This window comes from Panthera leo, chromosome B4, assembly GCF_018350215.1.
Source record: "Panthera leo isolate Ple1 chromosome B4, P.leo_Ple1_pat1.1, whole genome shotgun sequence".
NCBI classification, from domain to species: Eukaryota; Metazoa; Chordata; class Mammalia; order Carnivora; family Felidae; genus Panthera; species Panthera leo.
This window is the reverse complement of record NC_056685.1, coordinates 77,973,428-77,994,629: the sequence shown is the minus strand read 5'-3', so window position 1 is coordinate 77,994,629 and position 21,202 is coordinate 77,973,428. Positions and strand designations below refer to the sequence as shown.

The 21,202-nt window shown below is 55.6% G+C and overlaps 1 protein-coding gene and 2 long non-coding RNA genes across 9 annotated transcripts in view; 1 reads left to right on the top strand and 2 right to left on the bottom strand.

The window, feature by feature from the left end:
- Positions 1–16,379, top strand: part of FIGNL2 (fidgetin like 2) — a 29,231-nt gene extending 12,852 nt beyond the window's left edge. The window contains exon 2 of the mRNA XM_042946588.1: positions 14,239–16,379. Within this exon, the coding sequence (XP_042802522.1) occupies positions 14,250–16,226 (1,977 nt within the window). The 5' untranslated portion in view covers positions 14,239–14,249 and the 3' untranslated portion in view covers positions 16,227–16,379. The remainder of the gene's footprint in view (positions 1–14,238) is intronic.
- Positions 4,501–6,589, bottom strand: LOC122224568. The gene is made up of 2 exons (XR_006204856.1): positions 5,820–6,589; positions 4,501–4,744 (listed from the first exon to the last, which is right to left on the bottom strand). It is a non-coding gene; the product is annotated as an uncharacterized LOC122224568 (long non-coding RNA).
- LOC122224567 lies at positions 8,445–21,196 on the bottom strand. 7 transcript variants are annotated; one of them, XR_006204850.1, is made up of 4 exons: positions 15,005–15,390; positions 10,583–10,730; positions 9,041–9,128; positions 8,445–8,961 (listed from the first exon to the last, which is right to left on the bottom strand). It is a non-coding gene; the product is annotated as an uncharacterized LOC122224567 (long non-coding RNA). The 7 variants fall into 7 exon arrangements; XR_006204851.1 differs by lacking the exons at positions 8,445–8,961; positions 15,005–15,390 and adding exons at positions 18,567–18,764; positions 21,108–21,196 and having other exon boundaries at positions 9,008–9,128; XR_006204853.1 differs by lacking the exons at positions 8,445–8,961; positions 15,005–15,390 and adding exons at positions 18,567–18,764; positions 20,773–21,035 and having other exon boundaries at positions 9,008–9,128.
- Between the last annotated feature and the right edge of the window lie 6 nt (positions 21,197–21,202).

The window sequence follows — 21,202 nt, the reverse complement described above, 5'->3', positions numbered from 1 at the left end:
GAAGCTCCCAGGGGTGCGCGTGGTTTAAAAGAGGATATTTGTGGGGCGCCTGGGTGGCTCAATCGGTTAAGCGCCCGACTCTTAATTTCGGCTCAGGTCATGACCTCCCGGTTCATGAGATCATGAGATCGAGCCCCACATCCGGCTCCGCGGTGACCTGTGGAGCGTGCTTGGGATTCTCTCTCTTTCTCTCTCTCTCTCTCTGCTTCTCCCCTGCTCACTCTCTCTCTAAAAAATAAATGAATAAACTTAAAAAAATAAATAAATCAAAGAGGATGTTTGTGAATGAGAATGGTCTTCTGTTGCTGAAATCCCAGGCAGCCTTAGCTAAGTGAAGCAAACAAAATTTAGGCGGGTGAAGACAAATTGTGTTTATTTTGGGGGAAGGGGCAAGGGTAACAACTAGGCTAGTTCTCCCTACCTGGTGTGTCCAGGGAGGTGGGTTAGGGATAGAGAACCGGTACCCACCCCGCCGCCAGCCAGCGGTGTTCCTAGCCAGGGGGAGGGGAGAGGTGTGGCGGTGGAAGGAAGGAATCAGAGCATGCCCCAGCAGTGACGGCACCAGAAGTAGGGCCAAGAGGAAACATGGAGGGGCTGTTGGAAAGAAAGGGGCGGGGAGGTGAGTTTCAGAGCTGGAAAAGTGATTAGCAGCTCTGATGAAACTGATGTCAGCCCTGGCAGCCCCGGGGCAGCCCCGGAGAGAAATAGCTTAGCCGTTATTCGCGGAGGGCAGACAAAGATGGCCGCCAGGCGAGCCTCCTCCCCCAGAGGCCGCCGGATCACAGCGGGTCCAGGCTGGTCCAGGCCCTAGGACGGATGCCCCTCTAGGAGCTTGGGGGTGGGACCGAGTCTGCAGATAAAACGCTGGGAACCTGTGTGCCGGGTCCAGGCTCCCCAGGACCTTCTGCAAGAGTGGGGGAAGCCCAGCAGCCACCCCCAACCTCCTGGGGTAGTAGATGGGCCGTTTGATCAGTGAGTGTGTAAATTGGGATTTTATGGATCGCTTATTCACTGCTGGAGCTGGGGCCCCCAAATTCCTCTGTGCCCCAGAATGCTTAATCTACTCCTGAGCTTTCCCCTGGGAGAGGAGGGAGGAAAGCTCCCCACAGGCCCCCACCCCTCCTGCTGTGTCTCCTCCCAAGGCCCCAGGCTTTGTCATTGCTGGTTGAGCGGTTCAAATGTGCTAATACACTCCCTGGGGGCTGCTGGGCAATGGGACTTACCCTTCAGTGCTGTGATTGGCCAGAGAGACCATGGGAGGGGGGGTTCATGGCAGCAGCTGGGAGTGTGTGTGTGTGTGTGTGTGTGTGTGCATGCGCGTGCATGTGCGCCTGTTTGAAGGGAGGGGGTTGGGGGGTGTCCATCCTGCTCAGACCACTGGGCAGAGACAAAGGATCTTCATCTAGGCTGAACAGAGGATTAAGTCCAGAACAAGCTACCTGGTCAAGCTGGTTGGGGAGCCCACCTGTCCATCTTTCCATCCTCTTATTACATCTTGATGTGGTGGGGACTTACTCAGGGTGTGTTGAATGGCTGGATGGATGAGTGACCACATGAGTGACTGCATTTTTAACTGGGGCTGTGTCTGCTGGAATAATCCAGCACCTACAGATTCCTAAACCTCCCCTAAGATTCCTGAGTACCTCCCCCTTCCCTGAAATTCGCTTTAGCCCAGTCCCAGCCCATAGAGGCTGGACATGAGGGACAGGCCAGGCCTCGGGGGACACAACTGTGACCCCCAGACTCTGTTGCCATTTGAGAGTGCTTTCACTGTGGTCACGTTTCCTGCAGCCGGCCCCCATCTGTCCTTGGGATTTGATGAGGATGAGGATGGTAGGCAAAGGGGAGGGGTGTTGAGCAGCTGAGGGGGTGTGGAGGGAAGGAAGCGCAGCCCGAAGGGCCAGATGACAAACTGTCCTGTCCTACTGTCCTCTCTTCTTCAGCCTGCTCCTCCTCTCCTGCCCTGAGCTTGAGGACAGGGTGGGCTGGTGGGGAGGGGCTGGTCCAGCTAGTCAGCCCTCCCTTCCTGGCCCCTGGAGCCCTGCCTAGCCAGAAAACTTCCCAGAAATCCTAAGGAAAGGAGTCTGAGTCCCAGCAAAGTCTACCTGGAGACCCTAGGAAGGGAGACTCCATTCAAGTTCAAGAGAAAGCTTTGGAGGCTCCGGTTGTAGTGGGAAGCACCCTGGCTGCAGAATGGAGCCCTGGCTGGGATTAGAGCATTGCTGTCCAATAGAACTTTCAGCAGTGACGAGAATGTGCTGTGTCTGCACTGTCCGAAATGGCAGCCACTACCACACATGACTGTGGAGCGCTTGGGGTGTGGCAAAAGCCGTTGAGAAACCGAAATTTAAATTTAACTTCACTTTCATAATACATTTTTTATTTTGGTAATTAATAAATGATAATGACTTACATTTAAAAGTAATTCATACATTGTAACACATTTGAATTTGAATAGCCACCTGTGGCTAGTGGCTGTGATTTGGACAGCACAGGACTCAGGGCTCTGATCAGGGGCTGAAGCCAAGCCCTTGGGTGCAAATCCCTTCCTGGCTGTGCGACCTTGGGTAGGGCTCCTCCCAGCATGAGATGCTCTCTCCCCAGACCCAGGGTGGACCCCAAGAGGTTAGGGAATCATCTGTTCCTGTGTATGGCTGCACTGCCCTTAAGAGGTCCTCGGACATGAGGGGGTCAAACCAACAGATCAGCAGACAGATCAATAGCCCAGGGTGGGAAAGGAGTGGCTGTACAGAGCTCTATACTTAGAGGCATCTTCAGAACTTCCTTGGTGGTGTCAGTCCTAAAGGTTTTCTGGAAGAGGGGGCTATGGGGCAAGCTGGAGCTGGAGCTGAACAGTGAGCCAGGGATGGATGGAAGGGCTACACTTGAGTGTTTGGTGCCCAGGCACCTTGGTCAAGGCTGGGGTAGGGAGGGGCTGGCAGAATGGGCTGAGAGTCCCAGCTTCCTCTCTTACTAGCTATTATGACCTTGAGAGAATCACTCCTTTTCTCTGAGCCTGCATTTCACCTTCTGTAAAATGGGGAGACTACGCTTAGCTGGCAGGCAAGATGTGAGGGTGAAAGCAAATGGTAACTGTGAAAGTTCTTTGCAAACACTAGAAGGCCAGGGGAAAGCGATGGTTTATCCTCAGGGACGCTAGGCCCCTGGACTGGCCTCTCAAGAAGACAACAGATGGTCGCAGCTTGTCTGTGGCCCTGACCGCGGACACAGGCAGGGATTTCTACACTCTCCCCTCCCCCCAGCGCGTGTGTGCGCACACATACAGCCCAGATGGGGGCTGCTTGGCCAGCCCTGCTCAGGCTGACCTCCTGCTGTTTGGCATTTGACATATGAGGAGTCCAGGGCCACAGCACACCCCCCTACACACCTCCCACCCCAGAGAGGAGCCAGACTGGCGGGGAGGCCTCACTACCTCGAGGAAGCAGGATCCCAAGGGTCCTGATCTCTTTACCATGTGTCCAGTGGCCTTTGATGGGAATTCCAGTGCCCCTTTTGTCCTCTCCCAGAGGCCTAACTTCGGGAAGAGAGAAGGAGGAAGATTTTTCTTAAAAAGGCTAGGTGGGGTCCTGGGGGGCTCAGCTGAGTGCCCTTCAACTGCAGCCAGATTGCTCTGGACACCCTTTCCCTATCCACTCCTGAAGGAGTCTCCCCTGGCTTTGCCTCCTGCCACCCTCACCATTTCATGCGGCTCAGACGGAGTTACCCTTTCACTCTTTCTTTGGACACAGAGGCGATTTCCGGCCTCTTTGCTCATCTATTGGCTCAAACATCCATCCATCCATTGTATAGTCTATTAAAAACTTGTTGTGTAGGGTGCCTGGGTGGCTCAGTCGGTTGAGTGAATTCGGCTCAGGTCGTACATGATCTTGTGGTTCATGGATTCTGTGCTGACAGCTCAGAGCCTGGAGCCTGCTTCAGATTCTGTGTCTCCCTCTCTCTCTGGCCCTTCCTGGCTCGTGTTCTGTCTCTCACTTTCTCTCTCAAAAATAAATAAACATTAAAAAAAAAAAAAAACACAAAACTTATTGTGTGCCCAGTGCTGTTCTAGGTGCTTGGGGGCAGAGGATGGAAGAGAAGGAAACAAATAGCAACACAGGAACTTTTAAACCATTGTTTCCCTGATCTCAAGGAACTTTCTAGTGGGTTCAGCAGAGCAACCAGTAGGGCAGATTATGATGAGTGCTACAAGGAACAACAGGTTGAGGCGGCCAGTGTGTGATGAAGTGACAACCGTACAGAGACCTGAGGGTATGAGCGAGTACAGGTGGGAGCAGGCCTGTGTGGGGAGGCCAGTGTGGCTGGAGTGGAGGAGCTGGGGGAGAATGGCAGGAGAGGGAGAGCTAAGGGGACGTGGTGGGGCCCTGTGAAGATGCTGGTTTATTTTTTGGGGGGGGGGTAAATTCTACCCCCAATGTGGGGGCTCAAACTCACAACCTTGAGATCAACCCCAAGATCAAGATCGCATGCTCTACAGACTGCGCCAGCCAGGGCCCAGGGACATGGGCTTTTATTCTGAGAACGCAGAGAACGGAAAGACAAGGCTAGAAATGGGAGGTGGGATAGGAGGCTGCTGCAGGAATCCGGGTGAGAGATGGTTGCATTCCGGATAGATTTTGAAGCAAGGGCCAATCTGATTGGCTGGTCTGAGGCGTGAGGGAGAGAAGTTACAGATGGTCCCAGGTTTTCTGGCCTGAGCAACTGGTAAGGATGAAGCTGCCATTTCCTGAGACAGGGAAGACAGGGAAGGGTAGATCGACCAGGGCGGGGCTGGGGAGCTAGGGAGCGGTGAGGAAGTGAGAGGTCTGATTTCTAGACATGTTATTATGCCAATTAAGTGTCAGGAAGAAGGTTGAATGTGCCAGTGGGGAGCGCAGGGGAGAAACCTAGGCGGAAGCATCATGTTTGGGAATCCTCAATGTACTGACACTGGTCAAGTCCACGGGACTGAATGGGGTCTCCAAGGAGTTAATGTGTAAAGAAGGCTTGGAGGACAGAAAGGAGGGCAATGAAATAGGCTGAAGAGGAGAGGGGGTGGGCAGCCCAGTAAAGAATTTTCCGGAAGGAGGGATGATCTGCTGAGGCTCCTGTTGCTGAGGTGAGGACTGATCACCAATTTATTTATTTTTAAATTCTTTTCTTAAAGTTTATTTTTGAGACAGAGAGAGAGAGAGAGAGAGAGAGAGAGAGAGAATGAGTGGGGGAGGGGCAGAGAGAGAGGGGGGCAGAGAGAGAGGGGGACACAGAATCCGAAGCAAGTTTTAGGCTCTGAGCTGTCAGCACGGAGCCTGACACAGGGCTCGAACTCACCAACTGTGAGATCATGACCTGAGCCGAAGTCGGACGTTAACCGGCTGAGCCACCCAGGCACCCCTGGACTGATCACCAATTTAACAACGTGGCCTGCACGCAGGTGGCTGCAGTGCTGGGTGTGAAAGCCCGGAGGGAGGGCATTCAAGAGAGAACCCAAGGGGAGGAACCAGAAATAGTTGTGCGGACAACTCTTAAACTGTTTTGGTAAAAAAGGAACCAGAGAGCAATGGGATGTAGCTGGGGGGAGGGGGTGTCAAGAGATTATTTTGAGCTTTCCTCCCCCCCCCCCCCCCCGCCTTAAAATGGGAGAAAAAACAGTATGTTTGTAGGCTGATGAGAGGATCCTCTAGTGGGGAAAGGATGAAGGGGACAGTGGCCTAGAGCATTGACAGGGGATGGAATCAGTGCACAGGAGCAGGACCGTCCTCTGTTCTTGCTGCCCAGAGGGGCTTCAAGCGGGGCTTCAAGAGGGGCTTTGTCCAGCTTACCCAAGAAGGCAAAGCGTCCCTAGGACTGGAGTGGCCAGGAAAGATGTATGGAAGTGGAGGCCCCGCCATGGCCCTGAGGATGGGAGAGGGTTGGTTGGCAGAGGGAGGGCATTTCTGACAGGTACAACTGTGTGGGCAACAGTCTCAGGCCTGAATGAGCAGTGCTGATTTTTTCTAGATTTCTTTAGGTCCTGTGCGTGGAGAGAAAATCTGGCTTCAGAGAGGCTGTGATGTTCACCAACAGTAAACGGGGAGGACAGGAACTTGCCCTGAGCCACAAAGGGAATCATCCTGACAGTAACATACCCGTCCAGACCATTCCCACTCCTTGAGCTCATGGCAAGTGCTCCAGTCCTCATTTTTCCATGGACCTCCCCTTGCCCTGACCAGCTACAAGTTCTTTACCATTCTCCAGCGCAAGATTGAGCTTGGGGACAGGGAGGGAGAGTTCAGATCTCAAGAGCCGATCCTTGATCTCCAATTTACATCCGTGCCTGACCACAGTCTGTAGAGGTGGGAAAACACCAACCAGAGGGAGGAGGGCCCTTCGGACCTTGGCAGGCTACATCTCCTCCCCGGGACTCAGTGTCATCTATAAATACTATCTACTTAGGTGGGGCCTTGTGGGCAGTGATGGCTGAACCCATGTTGTCAGCGTTTCCTCTTCTCACTGGCCTCAAGTTCATGCACAGACCCCAAGCCTTCCATCCTCACACACGCATTTTAAGTGCTGCCCTGAGGGGTGCCTGGGTGGCTCAGTTGGCTGAGCATCCAACTTGGGCTCAGGTCACGACCTCATGGTTCGTGGGTTTGAGCCCTGCATTGGGCTCGTTGCTGTCAGTGCAGAGCTGGCTTTGGATCCTCTGTCCCCTTCTCTGCCCCTCCACTGCTCGTGCTCTATCAAAAACAAATAAAACATTTAAATGCTGCCGTGATTCCCCGGCCCACCAAAGATAGCCTCAACTGTCTATGAACCACCAGAATTCATTCTTTTCTTTTCTCTTTTCCTCCCTTTTTCCCTCTCTCCCTTTCTTTCTTTTGGCCAAGGCCGCTTTCACCTTATCTCTCCTGTTAGAGGATAGAGTCCCTGAGGGTGGGTCACAGTTTGACCCAATTTTGCATCTCTAACAGCCAGTTTGGCCCTCTGGTGTCCTGAGAGTGTCTGCTGGCTCCGTGAGACCGCAGATCTGTGGACAACAGGCTGTAGCCCTAGCGACATGAAGTCTGGCAGCCACCTCTCTGGCCTCCTTTGGCTCATCCCCTAAACACATATTGAGCCCTGCCCAAGCTAGGCCCTGTGCCGGGACCCAGGGGGGCTCCCCAGGCAGGGTTCTGGCGGTCTGGCTGTGTTAGGGGCTGCTCTCCGGCCTGGACTTGGGGCAGAGGTTCCTGAGTGGCGGGTGCAAGGCTGTGGCAGGTGACCAGTCCTCGGTTCCCCTCGTCGCCCCTCCCTCTCCTCTCCTGTTGCAGTAACTGGGGTTGGCACGAATGGGCAGGGGCAGGGGCAGGGCCCAGTAGTTGGGGGGAGGGAGGGGACAGCCCAGTTCGAGTTCTGCCAGGCAGACAGAGACCCCCGGGGCACCAGTTGTGAGCAGGAGACAAAAAGCCTGGGACAAAAGGCCTGTGGGAGCCGTGGTGAATAGATTAATGAGATTTCCATAGGCGGCCCAACAATGGGATTCTCCACTCCAGCCTCTTTGTCCCAGGCTGAGATAATGGAGGCCGAGGAGCTTGCCCAGGAGGACGGCCTTGTGCCTGCTGCACTCAGGTCTGGAGCAGCCACACAGCTGCCCCTCCTCCCCTGTCCTGCCCCCAGCCCTGTCTATGGGTAATGGTATTTGGAATCAGAGAATTTCTGTAAGATCCAGAGGGGTGTCAGGAGCCTCCTCAGGGAGTCGGAGGGGGCTGCTGGCACTGCGTGGCTGGGGTCCCCTCCCATGGCATCTTGTATAAAATTGGCTTGGAAGGGTTCCTAGTGGGAGAAAAGTTTGCTGTCCGCTGCCTCAATCAACTGTCCTTCGACGCCTGAAGAAAAGGAGGCTTAAAGAGGCTGGGTGTCTTGCCCTCGGTCACTGCAACCGTGGAGGGTGTCCGCGGGCCTGGGATGCCAGGGTAGGGGTGGAAGAGGAGGGTCTACAGGCCTGTGTGAGGGAAAACACGCCCTCCCTGCATATCTCTTCCTTTATTCGCACCCTACGTTGCCACGTGCTCCACTTCCGACACCCACGTAGGGGTTTCCACATGGCAACCAGTTCCGTCACACCAGCTGGACGTCCTACAAACTGCACTCAACATCTACCTGGAGATAGCATCAGATCCTATCGGGTCAGGGCTCAGTCCCACGAGACTGCCCCACTTCAGATGCCAGTCGACAGTCCAGACTGTCACCTGTGCTTCTGACCTGTGGCTCTAAATCCCATGGCCCCCTCCCTCCTTGGGTCCGATTAATTTGCTAGAGGGGCTGAAAGAACGCAAGAAACCAGTTTACTCACTAGGCCACCGGTTTATTATCACAGGGTGTGACTCAGGAACGGCCGGATGGAAGAGGTGCAAGCGGCAAGGTGTGAGAAGGGGCGTGGGGCTTCCAGGCCCTTCCAGCACGTCCATGTGTTCACCGCCCTGAAGGGATCCAAACCCCATCCTTTTGGGGTCTTGTGGAGGCTTCCTCACATAGCCACGATTGAATAAATCATTGGCTGTTGGGGACTGAGCTCCACCTCTAGTCCCTCGCCCTTGGGTGGGGAGATGTGGGGCGTGATCCAAAGTTATAACCCCCTAACCAAGGCTTGTTCTTCGGGCAACCGGCCTCCATCCTTAGGTTACCTTGGGGCTTTGAATACCCCACCCACTTTGCCTTCATGGCTCTGAAGCAATTTCAGCGACTGAGGACAAGACCATTCCATAAGGAAAGGTGCTACCATTGCTCTTACACTTAGGACATCGCAAGGGGTTTTGGAACTGTGAGCCAGAACAGTGGACACAGACCAAATATATGTTTCTTATTATAAATCACACTCACTATCGCAGCCTGTGTCAGGCCTAATGCACCAGTGTCCTGGGCAACGGCCCATAGGGACTGAGACTGGTGCACTGGTTTGGCCATTTGTGAAGGCCCAGTCTCTCATCCATCCTGGAAGACTTCCTAAAAACAAGGGGGAGGAGTTTAAGAGATTCTTTACTTATCCTTCCATCCAGTAATTCTTGCCATTGCTGTCAGTCACCTGTGAGTTTGAAGGCCGCACTCTCTGGGTGGAGTCCAATGGTGTTCCACCCTCCTGTGTGGAAGAGGGCCCCGGCGTCTTCAGGGGTCTGCAGAGACAGAGCTTCGTGACCTTACTTCCCAAACAGTGCAGCCACAGGGAGTTTTCACTAGGGTCCTAGCCAGTCCCGGGGGAGGTCACAGACCCAAAGAAAGACCTGTCCGCCCAGCCTAGGGGTGTGACCCCTAGGACCACACCTCCCGGGCTGTTTTGCGGTGAGGACATGAATCCTCTCCTGCTTGGGGAGCACAGGAGACTTGGGACCCCCCAGCAGGCAGGTGCTTCCAGCTGGATTTGAAGGATAAATGCAAAGCACGTGAGGCACAGCCACATTCCCAGGCAAACACAGAAACGTGCTTCCACAGGAACAAGATGAGCATGATAAAGGCCATCACAGGGTCAGGTTCTTCTCTGGCTGGGAGAACCAAGGGCTAGACCAGGGAGGCAGTGCAGCCAAGAGTAAGGGCCTGGGCTCTGTGGTCAGACTGCTGGGGTCTGAATCCCGCTCCGCTATGTAACAGCTGTGTGACCTTGGGATGTATTAATCTCCCTGCACCTCAGTCTCCTCATCTGTAAAGTGGGGACAATGACAATAGTAGTAGTCTCATAGGGCCATTGTGGGGGCTACATAAGACAATGCACGGAAGCCACAGAAAAGGGGCTGGCTCTCTGAGCCTAGTGCTGGAGTGCTCTGGTGCTGATGATGGACTAATCTGTCATATCAAAGCTGGAAGGAATTTCCCTCACAGAACATTTTCCAAGTTCCTCCAACCCCGGGGAGTTATTCAGAGTCACTCAGCAAGGTAAGGCCACTGCTTGGGTTCTTAACTGTACCATTTATCACACAATTTTGTATCCTACATGGGACATATATATTTTATATACTTTATTTATTATTCATTTTTTAAATTTTTACTTTTTTATTTTTGAGACAGAGAGAGACAGAGCATGAGCAGGGAAGGGGCAGAGAGGGGGGAGACACAGAATCTGAAGCGGGCTCCAGGCTCTGAGCTGTCAGCACAGAGCCCGAAGCGGGGCTTGAACTCACGGAGTGTGAGATCATGACCTGAGCCGAAGTCGGATGCTCAACCAACTGAGCCACCCAGGCACCCCGATACATTACTTTTTAAAAAAATGTTCATTTATTTTGAGAGAGCGAGAGAGAGTGAGCGAGCACATGAGCTGGGGAGGGGCAAAGAGAGAGAGAGAGACAGAATCCCAAGCAGGCTCTGCACTGTGAGCGTGAAGCCCGATTCAGGCCTTGACCCGTGAACCATAAGATCCTGACCTGAGCCAAAACCAAGAGCTGGACACCAAACTGACTGAGCCACCCAGGCGCCCCTATACATTACCTTTTTAAATCTTGTGGCCACCCTTCAAAGGATATGTTATGCATTTTAACAGATGGAGAGGTTCAGTGAGGTCAGGTAATCTGCTCAGGGTCACATAGTGTCTGAGCGTGGATTCAAACCCAGGTCTCGCGGAGTCAGAGCGCACACTTACCCTAAGTCCCCAGGGCCTTTCCTTACTTCCAGCTCAGCTGATGCACGGCATTGGAGTGTGGCCTATGAACCTGGAAGGAGACCACTCCAGGTGCGGGAGGCTGAATGGCAGGAGCTTGTGGGCTGGGCCACAGGCAGGCCCAGGGTCACTGTGAGAAGAGGAGGGCTGTAACTGGCCTGGAGGGGGGGGGGGGGCGGCCAAGGAGACAGCATGGTCTCCCCCCTATCCTCCCCCACCCCACCCTTCTGAGTCAGGAAGGGGCAGAAGTCAAGGTTGTTGTGGGCGTGGGTGTGGCAGGAGGCACCCAACTGATACTGCCCCTAAAGCTTGAGACTGTGTGTCTATACACGTGGGCCTGTGGCTGTGTGCATCTGTGGGTGTTCCCAGCGGTACGTGTGTGCATGCGGGTATGTCCTCAGGCTCACATAGACCAGCACTCTCAGCCTATGTGCAGGTCAGGCAATGTCACCTCCTTCCCTTCCCTGCAAATTTCTGTCCTCTCATTTTCCTTGGGTTGGTTGATTGAGCTTACTCCTTGGGCAGTTTGACTGTGGCCAGACCTTTGTTCTTTCCCTTGGAAGAGGTGAGAGGAAGTCTCCAGATGCAGTCTATGTGACTAAGTTCAGCAGAACCTGCTGACTCGGTCCTCTGCTCCCCAATGAGTGGTCTAAAGGACCTCTAGTAGAGGCCGTATGGTGAAAGAGAAGGGGCAGAGGGATGGGCTGGTAGCTAGTGGGGGACTTGGGGTCCAGGAGGTCTTTTTGAAGGTGGGAAAGAATTAAGCTTGCTGTGGGGAGGGAGCCAAGGGGTGGAGTAGTTCATTGATGGTGGTAAGGTCCCTACCGGACCGCAAAGTGGATGTAGATGTAGATGAAGGTGGAAACGGAAGGCCAGAGGTGAGGGAGCTGTGCCCTTGGCTAAAATGAGAAGAGAATTACCTGGAATGGAAGGGCCAGTATCTGAGGGGATGGAGGGGAGAGACCAGGTAGGTGGCATGAGCTGCCAGGGACAGGTTCCCTCTAGAGAGGGACTAGGAGCTGCCTAAAAGGGGCGAAGCCCAGAATAGGATAGTAGGTGTGAGGCTGGGAGGACAGGTTTGGAGAGCTGGAGGTGGGTTCCCTGAGTCCACAATTGCTGAGATGGAGAGGTTTGGTGATGACCAGGGCCTGAGTATGCTGGTCTTGAGGGTAAGGCCTTGAATGGAGATTGCTGCAGGCCAGGGCAGTTGCTGAGTGAGAGGGGCAGGGAGGACACCATTGTGACAGGAGAGGCGGGGAGCAGAGGGTTTGGGAAGGGGCGAAGGAAGTTTTTCGTAAGTCCAGATCCAGAGCTTTCCTTGCTGTGTCTCTGTCCTTCTGAGAGGGGCCCTGCTTTTTCCCCAGCATGCTGGGGCAGGGTGGGGGTGGGGGGGTAAGTGTGATCAAGGCCAAGTCTCCTTTTCCATATTAAGAAGACAAAGCACAGATAACAGAGAATAAAAAAAACAAACAGGTTTGGGGTCCATGTCACATCATAGTATTTGCATTGGTAGAACCTTGAAGTTCCATCATTGTATAACCCTGCAAACCAGAACCACTTGTGATTTCTGATGTCCCAGGACATTACCCCCTCTGACACTAGGTAATGCCTCTGTTCTCCAGAGACCCCTCTCAGCAGGGGCTGGAGAGATGCGTATCTGCCCTCCAGGGACCTCACACTCAGTTCTGCCGTCTCTGCTCTGAACCTCTTGCCACTGGTGGCCGGGCTCTCCTCTCCACCTCAGAGAGGTCTACTTCCCTTTTTAGCTTTAGTACCTATGGCTCATGCCTCCCTTAGGGCGGTGGGAATGAGAATACAGTTTTACTTTCAAACAGTGTCCTGCTGACAGCAGGTCCTAGCCGTAGGAGGTGGTGACATCAACAGAGGTCGTGCTGCCAACAAGCAGCTGCAAGAAAGGGCAACTGAAGAGAACCCCAGAGCCACCTGACGATCTGCAGCCTTTTCTACCACTCCCCCCCCACACACCCCATGGTACAAATCTAGATTTGTAGATTATGACAACTTTCCGGAAGGTGGCAGTAGAGTGTCTTGAGGAAGGGAATAGGGCGAGTAAGCTAACAGAGCCCTGGCTTTCTGAATGCATTGTGCTGGAACCTTCTGGCCTGCCTGGCCAACTTGGTCCCTCACCCTTCAAGGTCCAGTAAAGACACCTCCTTCCTGCTGAGGTCTTGTTAGCCAGGCATGGCACATTTCCCTGAGCCCCAGAGCCCCTGGCATACACCTCTGTTTTCCCACCTCATAAAGGATGTCGTCTACTTGTCTAAACCTTTCATTCTGCCCCTTTGCCTGGCACCTTAGTATTCGCTCAATAAAAATTTGAAGACAGAATATTGAACCTGTAAGTTTAACATGTCTTATCAAAAGCTTAGGTTTGAGAAATAATCATTATCAAAATGGTCTCTGGCATGCCATGGGCCCACTTCACCTTTGAAATTTAATCCTCAGATCAGGCCAGCCCATTGGAGACATGTGCCTGGGAAGAGTTGTTCCCCAGGCCCTGAATCCTTTACCAACCAGTGTTCGGCTCATGCCTTGACTGGTGCTCAGGACTAGGGTAAGAAACTTGTGGGGGACATTTGTGCCATGTTTATGGCATGGCTAAGAGGACACTATTTATTACATCTCGCAGGTCTGCTTCCTGAGGTCCATGAAAAAATGTTCCAAGATTTCTATGCCAGCAACGTTTTTGCTTCTTTTGAGTATGGTTGGTGCTCTTTGTTTTGCAACGTGTTTTCGGTTGCTGGGAAGCTCAGAAACAAATCTGTGACGCACTTTCCATGACGTGTACTAACTGTCCCCCCTCTTCTCTGGAATGTGATTTGTCTATTCTAAATAACGCTTCTGCATTGTGGTGAAACACATTTTGGGAATGAGGCAGATGGCGGTGCCTGCCTGGGCACACAGCGAGCGTGTGCAGGGATGGGTCTGGAACCCAGGTGCTCTGACTTCATCAAGCAGAGACTGAAACTAAGCGGAAAGGAAGTGAACGCTTCTGGGTCAGCCACTGGGGTTTCCTAAGGACCATGAGGCACTGCCTACAGACGCTGGAATCTCTGACTTCAGGCCCAAAGAGGGCCCTGGAACCTCGGGGAGGGCTGAGGTGCACAGAGTACCCAACTGCCGAGCCACTCATCTTTATACAAACCTAGTGTTTCTGTAATGCCTAGCGCCTGGTGGGTGTGTAGCAAACATGTATTACTTGAGCCCCACCTGGATTTGACTATTCCCAGGGGTGGGGTGTCTCACCCATCGACTGACCATTGACTCCATTAGGGCTGGAAGTAAGGACCAGGTGTTCTAGAGGGCAGCGCTCCCGTGGCTGGGACAAAGTCATCATCATATTGCCTTTAAGGTGAAGTTAGGGTCAAACATCTCGTTTCCAGATCTCTCTGAGGAAAGTATTTTCAGAGAACTTTAATCCTGGAACGTGCCGGGCAAGGCAAGTACTGTGTAGCTGGTGCCTGGAGAAGGGTGGCCCGGGAGGGTGCAACGGTGGGTGGTGGAGAGCAGCCCGTTCCAAGCTGCCATCCAAGCCGCCTGGCCTGTGACTGGCGGGTGGTGGGTCCTCTGAGGCTCTGCGGAACCTCTCTAGGCGCTTCTCTCCCTCTCGCCCGCAGCTCTGTCGAAGATGCACTGGACACCGGAACACGCCCAGCCCCTCAACCAGTGGCCAGAGCAGCACCTGGACGTCTCCTCCACTACCCCGTCGCCGGCCCACAAGTTGGAGCTGCCCCCTGGGGGCCGCCAGCGCTGCCACTATGCTTGGGCACACGACGACATCTCTGCCCTCACAGCCTCCAACCTCCTCAAGCGCTACGCGGAGAAGTACTCAGGGGTCCTGGACTCGCCCTACGAGCGCCCCGCGCTGGGCGGCTATGGCGACGCCGCCTTCCTCAATGGCGCCAAGGGGGACCCCGAGCCCTGGCCAGGGCCCGAGCCACCCTACCCCTTGGCCTCACTCCACGAGGGCCTCCCGGGAACGAAGTCGGCCAGTGGGGGCGGCTCCGGGGGCCTCGGGGGCTCGCCGGTTTTAGCCGGGAACCTGGCTGAACCCCTCTACGCCGGCAATGCGTGCGGGGGCCCGTCGGCGGCGCCCGAGTACGCGGCGGGCTACGGCGGGGGGTACCTGGCCCCCGGCTACTGCGCGCAGACGGGCGCCGCGCTGCCCCCGCCGCCCCCCGCCGCGCTACTGCAGCCCCCGCCTCCGCCGGGTTACGGCCCGTCGGGGCCTCTGTACAACTACCCCGCGGGGGGCTACGCCGCTCAGCCCGGATACGGGGCTCTCCCGCCGCCCCCGGCCCCGCCCCCGGCCCCCTACCTGACCTCCGGCCTGGCGGCGCCCACGCCCCTGCCAGCGCCCGCTCCGCCCCGGCCGGCGCCCACCTCCTACAGCTTCCAGGCGGCCGCTCCCGGCGCCGAGGCCGGGGTGTCGCTGAAGCGCAAGGCGGCCGACGAGGGCGCGGAGGGCCGCTACCGCAAGTACGTCTACGAGCCGGCCAAGACGGCGGCCGACGGCGCCTCCTATCCCGCAACGGACAACGGCGACTGTCGGGGCAACGGGTTCCGGCCGAAGCCGCCGGGCGCCGCGGAGGAGGCGTCTGTCAAGTACGGTGGCGGCGTCCCCCTCAAGGTCTTGGGCTCTCCGGTCTACGGCCCGCAACTCGAGCCCTTTGAAAAGTTCCCGGAGCGCGCTCCGGCGCCGGCTCCCCGCGGGGTCTTCGGAGTGCCGTCGGGAGAGCCCCCCAAAGGCGTGGACCCGGGGGCCCTGGAGCTGGTGACGAGCAAGATGGTGGACTGCGGGCCCCCGGTGCAGTGGGCAGATGTGGCAGGCCAAGGCGCGCTCAAGGCGGCGCTGGAGGAGGAGCTGGTGTGGCCGCTGCTCAGGCCGCCCGCCTACCCTGGCAGCCCGCGCCCGCCGCGGACCGTGCTGCTCTTCGGACCGCGGGGCGCGGGCAAAGCGCTGTTGAGCCGCTGCCTGGCCACGCAGCTGGGCGCCACGCTGCTGCGCCTGCGCGGAGCGACGCTGGCCGCGCCCGGCGCCGCCGAGGGCGCACACCTCCTCCAGGCCGCCTTCGCGGCTGCGCGCTGCCGCCCGCCCGCCGTGCTCCTCATCAGCGAGCTGGACGCGCTGCTCTCGGCTCGGGACGACGGCGCCGCCACCGCGGGCGCGCTGCAGGCGCCGCTCCTGGCTTGCCTGGACGGCGGCTGCGGCGCGGGGGCGGACGGTGTGCTGGTCGTGGGCACCACCTCGCGGCCCGCGGCTCTGGACGAGGCCACCCGCAGGCGCTTCGCTCTCCGATTCTACGTGGCGCTGCCCGACGGTCCTGCCCGCGGGCAGATCCTGCAGCGGGCGCTGGCCCAGCAGGGCTGCGCGCTGAACGAGCGGGAGCTCGCGGCCCTGGTGCAGGGCACCCAGGGCTTCTCCGGGGGCGAGCTGGGGCAGCTGTGCCAGCAGGCGGCGGCCGGGGCGGGCCTCCCGGGGCTGCAGCGGCCCCTCTCCTACAAGGACTTGGAGGCAGCGCTCGCCAAGGTGGGCCCTAGGGCCTCCCCCAAGGACCTGGACTCGTACGTGGAATGGGACAAAATGTACGGCTCCGGACACTGACGGCGCGCCGGGAGGTCGCGGGAGCAGCCGCCCCTTCCTCCCAGCCCTTCCGTCCGGGAGGGGGATGTCTTTAACCAAACCGGGCTGGGAGGGTGCCGGAGTGATGAATGTGGGCTGGGGGAGGGGTGGGGCTGCCGGTGGATTTTTTTTCGTAGGAAGGAAAATGCTTCTGCTAGGCAGATAGATGCCATATGCGCTGTGTACTCAGGTTTTTCCTATTTATTGTGGACGGGAAGCTCGCCATCTCTGCCCAGCCGACGGGCCGACCCGGGATGGGCTGGCACCCGGGGCCTAAGGAACTCCTGCGCCCTCTCCACAATCCTTTTGTCTCCTCGCGCTCTGAATGCGCCCCCCCCCCCTCCCCTTCTCTGCATTCGCGTAGTTTTTTCTCTCCGTGGCTTTGTCACTACTGACCTGTCCCTCATATGCTGGCCCTGTTTCTCTTTTGCTCCTTCCTCCCCTATCTCTCCATCTATCACCCTCTGTGCTTCTGTCTCCATCCCTTGCTCTCCAGCCTGTTTTCCCTTGGTCCTTCTCATTCAAAGAATGCAGTGTCCCTTTGCAGGAGATCTGGAAGTCCGGGGCTGAGGAGGAGGGTGTGGGGAGTTCCCTCCCACCCCATTATCCTTCACCCAGTTGTATCCTTGGGCCTTGGGGGGTGGGAGAAGGCAAGCAAAACAAACAAAACAAAACAAAAAAAAAACAAAACACCCAAAGAAGGGTTTTTGTTTGTTTGTTTGTTTTTGAGGGGGAAGTCCCAGAAATGTAGCTTGTTTAATATTTTAGGCCTCTTATTTTTGTAAGATGTGTAGAATTTGCTGTTTTTCGTTTTGTTTTGACAACTCAGGAAGAAACTGACCTCAGAAAGAATGTTAGACTTTGGCTGCTCTCCTGTGTGTTCCCTGCCCCCCCACCCCCCTCCCGAGGAACAGATTCTCCCAGAAGACTCAGAAAGTGAAACTTGTGGGTAACGGGAGAGGAAGGCCCAGAGCCCCACGGACACCCCTGCTCTTCCTGGGACAGAAGCGGAATGTATTTCTAGGGCTTCCTCCCCAGGTCCAAGGTTGTAGGCAGGGGTGTGGGGGAGTGGGTTGTGGGATTTGAGAGGAGGTAGGTCCTGTTGCTCTCCCCTGAGCCCCACTCTCCAGCTTAGTGTTTTTTTCGTTAGGGTTATCCAGAGGGAGGCCCTTGCCCCCTCCCTGTCCCAGATCCAGAAAGAGAGGACCCAAATGGGAAGGTGTCCGAGGCAGAAAGTCCCCAGAGTGGTCATCTCACCTGGCCCTTCCCTAGGTAGAGATCTTCTATAATTTAGGATTCCCTCGGGAGAGAAGACCGTGTGGCCATGAGTCTGGCTGGGCACAAAACTGACTACAGACTCAGCTTCCCTGTATGTTGGGAGGCTCCAAGGAGTAAGTAGCACCAATTACAGAAGGTTCTGTGGGGAAGCGGGCCTGTTCCGTTCTCCTAGGGTCCTCGGTTGGGAGCCCCAGGGGCTTCCAGAGGGTGAAAGGGATGGGCAAGCTGGTTTTCCCTGATGCTAGGAGTTTCCCTGATGCTAGGGTGGGAGTTCCACCCAAACTTTCCACCAGAAGCCAGCCTCAGGGAAGGGGCGGGTGCGGGGGGCTTCCTTGTGAGAAGAATATTCCTGTCCTTCCCAGCAACTTTCCCTTGATAGGGCTTCTCTCCCTCAGGGAGCCCATTTCACCACTCTGACCTTTGGTCCAAAGCAGGAGGCAAGCCCTCACCCTACCTCTTCTCTCTCCCACCCCAGCCTCCCTCCCTGTTCCCTGCTCACCCTTCCAGCTCCTCCAGTCTCTGTACCATCTCCCACTCTCTGCTGGAAGGGTGTCCACAGGGGACATTTCAGGTGCCAAGGTGCCGAGGGCCTGTGCTGGCCTAGGGCTGCTAACAGGAAAGCTGCTCTGTTTCTCCCCCACCCCCCGCTTTTCATCCTTGGTCTTTCTGGCCCTCCTCTCCTCGGAGCTGGCTGACCACAGGGCTTTGGTGCCTCAGCAGCAGTGGGTTGCACTGCTGTAAAGGGCCCTTTGGAGGGTGCAGGGCGTGAGAAGTTTCTCTCAGGTGTGTGTATGTATATGGGGGTGGGGGTGGAGGGCCCTGGGGAGTGGGGTTGGGATCTCAGCCTTCCCTTCAAGAGGCAGGCAGCTGGCGGTGGGGGGAGGAACTCACTGAGACCCAGGGCCCCCACTGCCTCCTCCACTGGCCTTGGGGAGCTTTGCACAAGGAGACAGCCCCCAGTCTACTAGCACCTACCTCATGGGCACTGGGGCAGGTGGGGGGAAGGGCAGGTCCAGCTCTGGCAATGTTGGGGGGGGGGCATACCAAAGAATCCAGGGGCACGGATGTGGGGAGGACAGACTCGGCAAGCTGGTCCTCCTCTTCCTCTACCCAGACTGGGGTTGGGTTCCTCTCCTCCAGCTGTAACCATTTCTACCTCATTTTGCTGCGTGTTGTACATGGACGTATTTATCTCCTGTCTGATGATGCTCTGCAGTTGTGGTCTGTCTACCTCAGAAGAGACTGTATTTTAAAAGAAAGTATTACACAGTATTAAAGCGATGACATGTGGCTTCCAGAGAATTTCTTGGGGGCAGCAGGATGTGGGGAGCCCTTGGGGAATGCTTGGGCATCCAGGGCTGCCGGGCATGTGGTCCTGTGGGCGTTTCTAGTCCTTCAGCAAACCATTACTGTGGGTCTCCCGTTCCTCATTTTGGCACAGCAAGTGCCTACCAAGTATTGGGCGCTAAGGCTACCAGGTGAAAAGCCCCTGGATAGGGAAGCCCCTCCTGTAGTTATGAGCTCCCAGAGGCTCAGAATTGGGGCTGACTCCTATCTGCAGAGCCCCAAGGTATGAGGGGAAAGAAGGGCTCACACGTTTGGTGAACGAGTGAATAGATGAATAAATGAATGCTTGGAGAAAAGGGGGCAGCTTGAAGAGGAAGGTGCACCCAGAATGTGGACAGCAGCCCTCATTGGCTTGAGCTAAGATCAGACTTTGTTCTTGGAGGGAGGGTAAGGGGGCAGAGGGCAGGCTATGGAAAGGGCCTAGTTCCAGTCTTCAGGGTCACATGGGACCCTTTGTCCACCACCATCTGTCAATTCCCAAACTCTGTCTTTGCCAGCTTATCATAAACGGAGCCTGAGAAAACTAGGAAGGAAGGAAGACCTTGCTGAAAAAGTTGTACGTAGATACCTGTCAGAGGTGTGGACCTACAGTTTCCTGAGGTCCTTGAATGCTCTAAGCAAAATTATTGAAAATGCACCAAAGTGCAAGGATTACAGTACGTGTGCACAGGGCCTCAGGGCTCAGGGCCACCCTGGGCTTTCATGAGGCAAAGCAAGCCCGAGGGGAGAGCCTGCAAAGCAGTTTCCCCCGTAAGAGAAACAATTGTGTGCCTGGATAAGGGGGGCTCTAGGGCATTGGCCCAGGACTCAGAGACCAACCCGTCTTGGCCCCTAGAGGCCTAGACACTGTGCAGACACTGTGTAGTCCTGAGGATACAGAAATGGTTAAGCACAGCTGCTGTTCTGGAGAGCTCACGATAAAGGGTGAGAAAAGCTCAAAAAATGGATTATTTGATTATTATTATTTATTTATTTATTTTTTAAGTAGGCTCCACACCCAATGTGGGGCTCGGACTCAGGACTCTGAGATCAAGAGTCACACGCTCTACTGACTGAGCCAGCCAGGCGCCCCCATAATGGATCATTTGAAAATACAACTGGAAAAAGCTGCTGGGGAGGGATCATATGAAAATCGTATATTCTCACGTTTGGTACAGTATTTCGTATGTGGAAGACACTAAACAAATGCTGGACAAGTCCTTCAATTAATGATTTTCCAGATAAGTGTCCCAATGGAGGATGCACAGGCTATCTCAATGCCCAGAAGAGATTCTAACCTGCGGTGGTGGTGGTGTGTCAGAAAAACTTCCTGGAGGGGGTACAGCCCAATGAAACTGGAGGCTGGAACCCACCACGGGTGTGATTTGTTACAAAAGCATCAAGTGAGGGCAGGAGTGGGGGGAGTGGGGGTTCGGGGGAGAAATGAGGCTGGACGGATCCTTGGGACTGTACCACCTTAGCAGGAGGAACTTTCATGCCCTGTGAAGAGCCCAGGATCTGAGATGAAGGTCATGGGTGCGTGTTTGGACAGGGACTGATTTGCAAGTCATGAATTCACACACACACTGATTGAAAACATCTTTCCTGAACACCTACTCTGCACTAGTTGCCATTGGGACAACAAAAGGACCTTACAGCCGAATGGAGGAGACAGTAAAAAGGCAGAACTGCGGTGTGTTGCAGGAGAGAGTAAGAGGGATTCTTAATGGAGAGGGGCAAAGGCTGTGTGCTGGGGTCAGAGAGGGCTTCCCAGAAAGGACCCACTCTGGCTGAGGAGTGACTAGGGCAGAAGCGTGTGGGCCAAGAGCCAAAGGGGAGCCAGAGCTGAGGTTGCTCAGGAAACAAGGCCAGTGAGTGGGGCCCCAGCGTGTGTGCAGTGGGAGTGGGCACTTGAATAGCTCACCTTATCTAGACAAGAGGAGATGAGGGTCTGGAGGTACCTGTGGGAGGGTGGGAATTGGTAGAGTCTATAAATATTTGGTAGTCCGAGAATTAGGGATTGGATATTGGATAATGGGGAGCAAGGGGTCTAGGGCTTGTGCTGGAGGCTGAGTGGTTACAAATGGATTAATGGAGATGTGGGAGACTTGCTAAGTTTGAGGCATTAGTGGGATGGCTGGGAGTCAGGCGTTGGGCAGGCATTTTAATAGAAGGGCCCAGGATTCTATCCTATCCTAGGGGACTGGGTCTTCCCCCCCCCCCCCCCCACCCGCTACCCTTGGGTGTTGAAGAACTCACTCCAATTCCTTTTTGATTCCTAGTTTCTGGGTGCTGGGAGATTCCCACCAAGCCCCAAGTGTCAGCTGCCCCCTGGCCCCCAGTCCCGGCCGGCG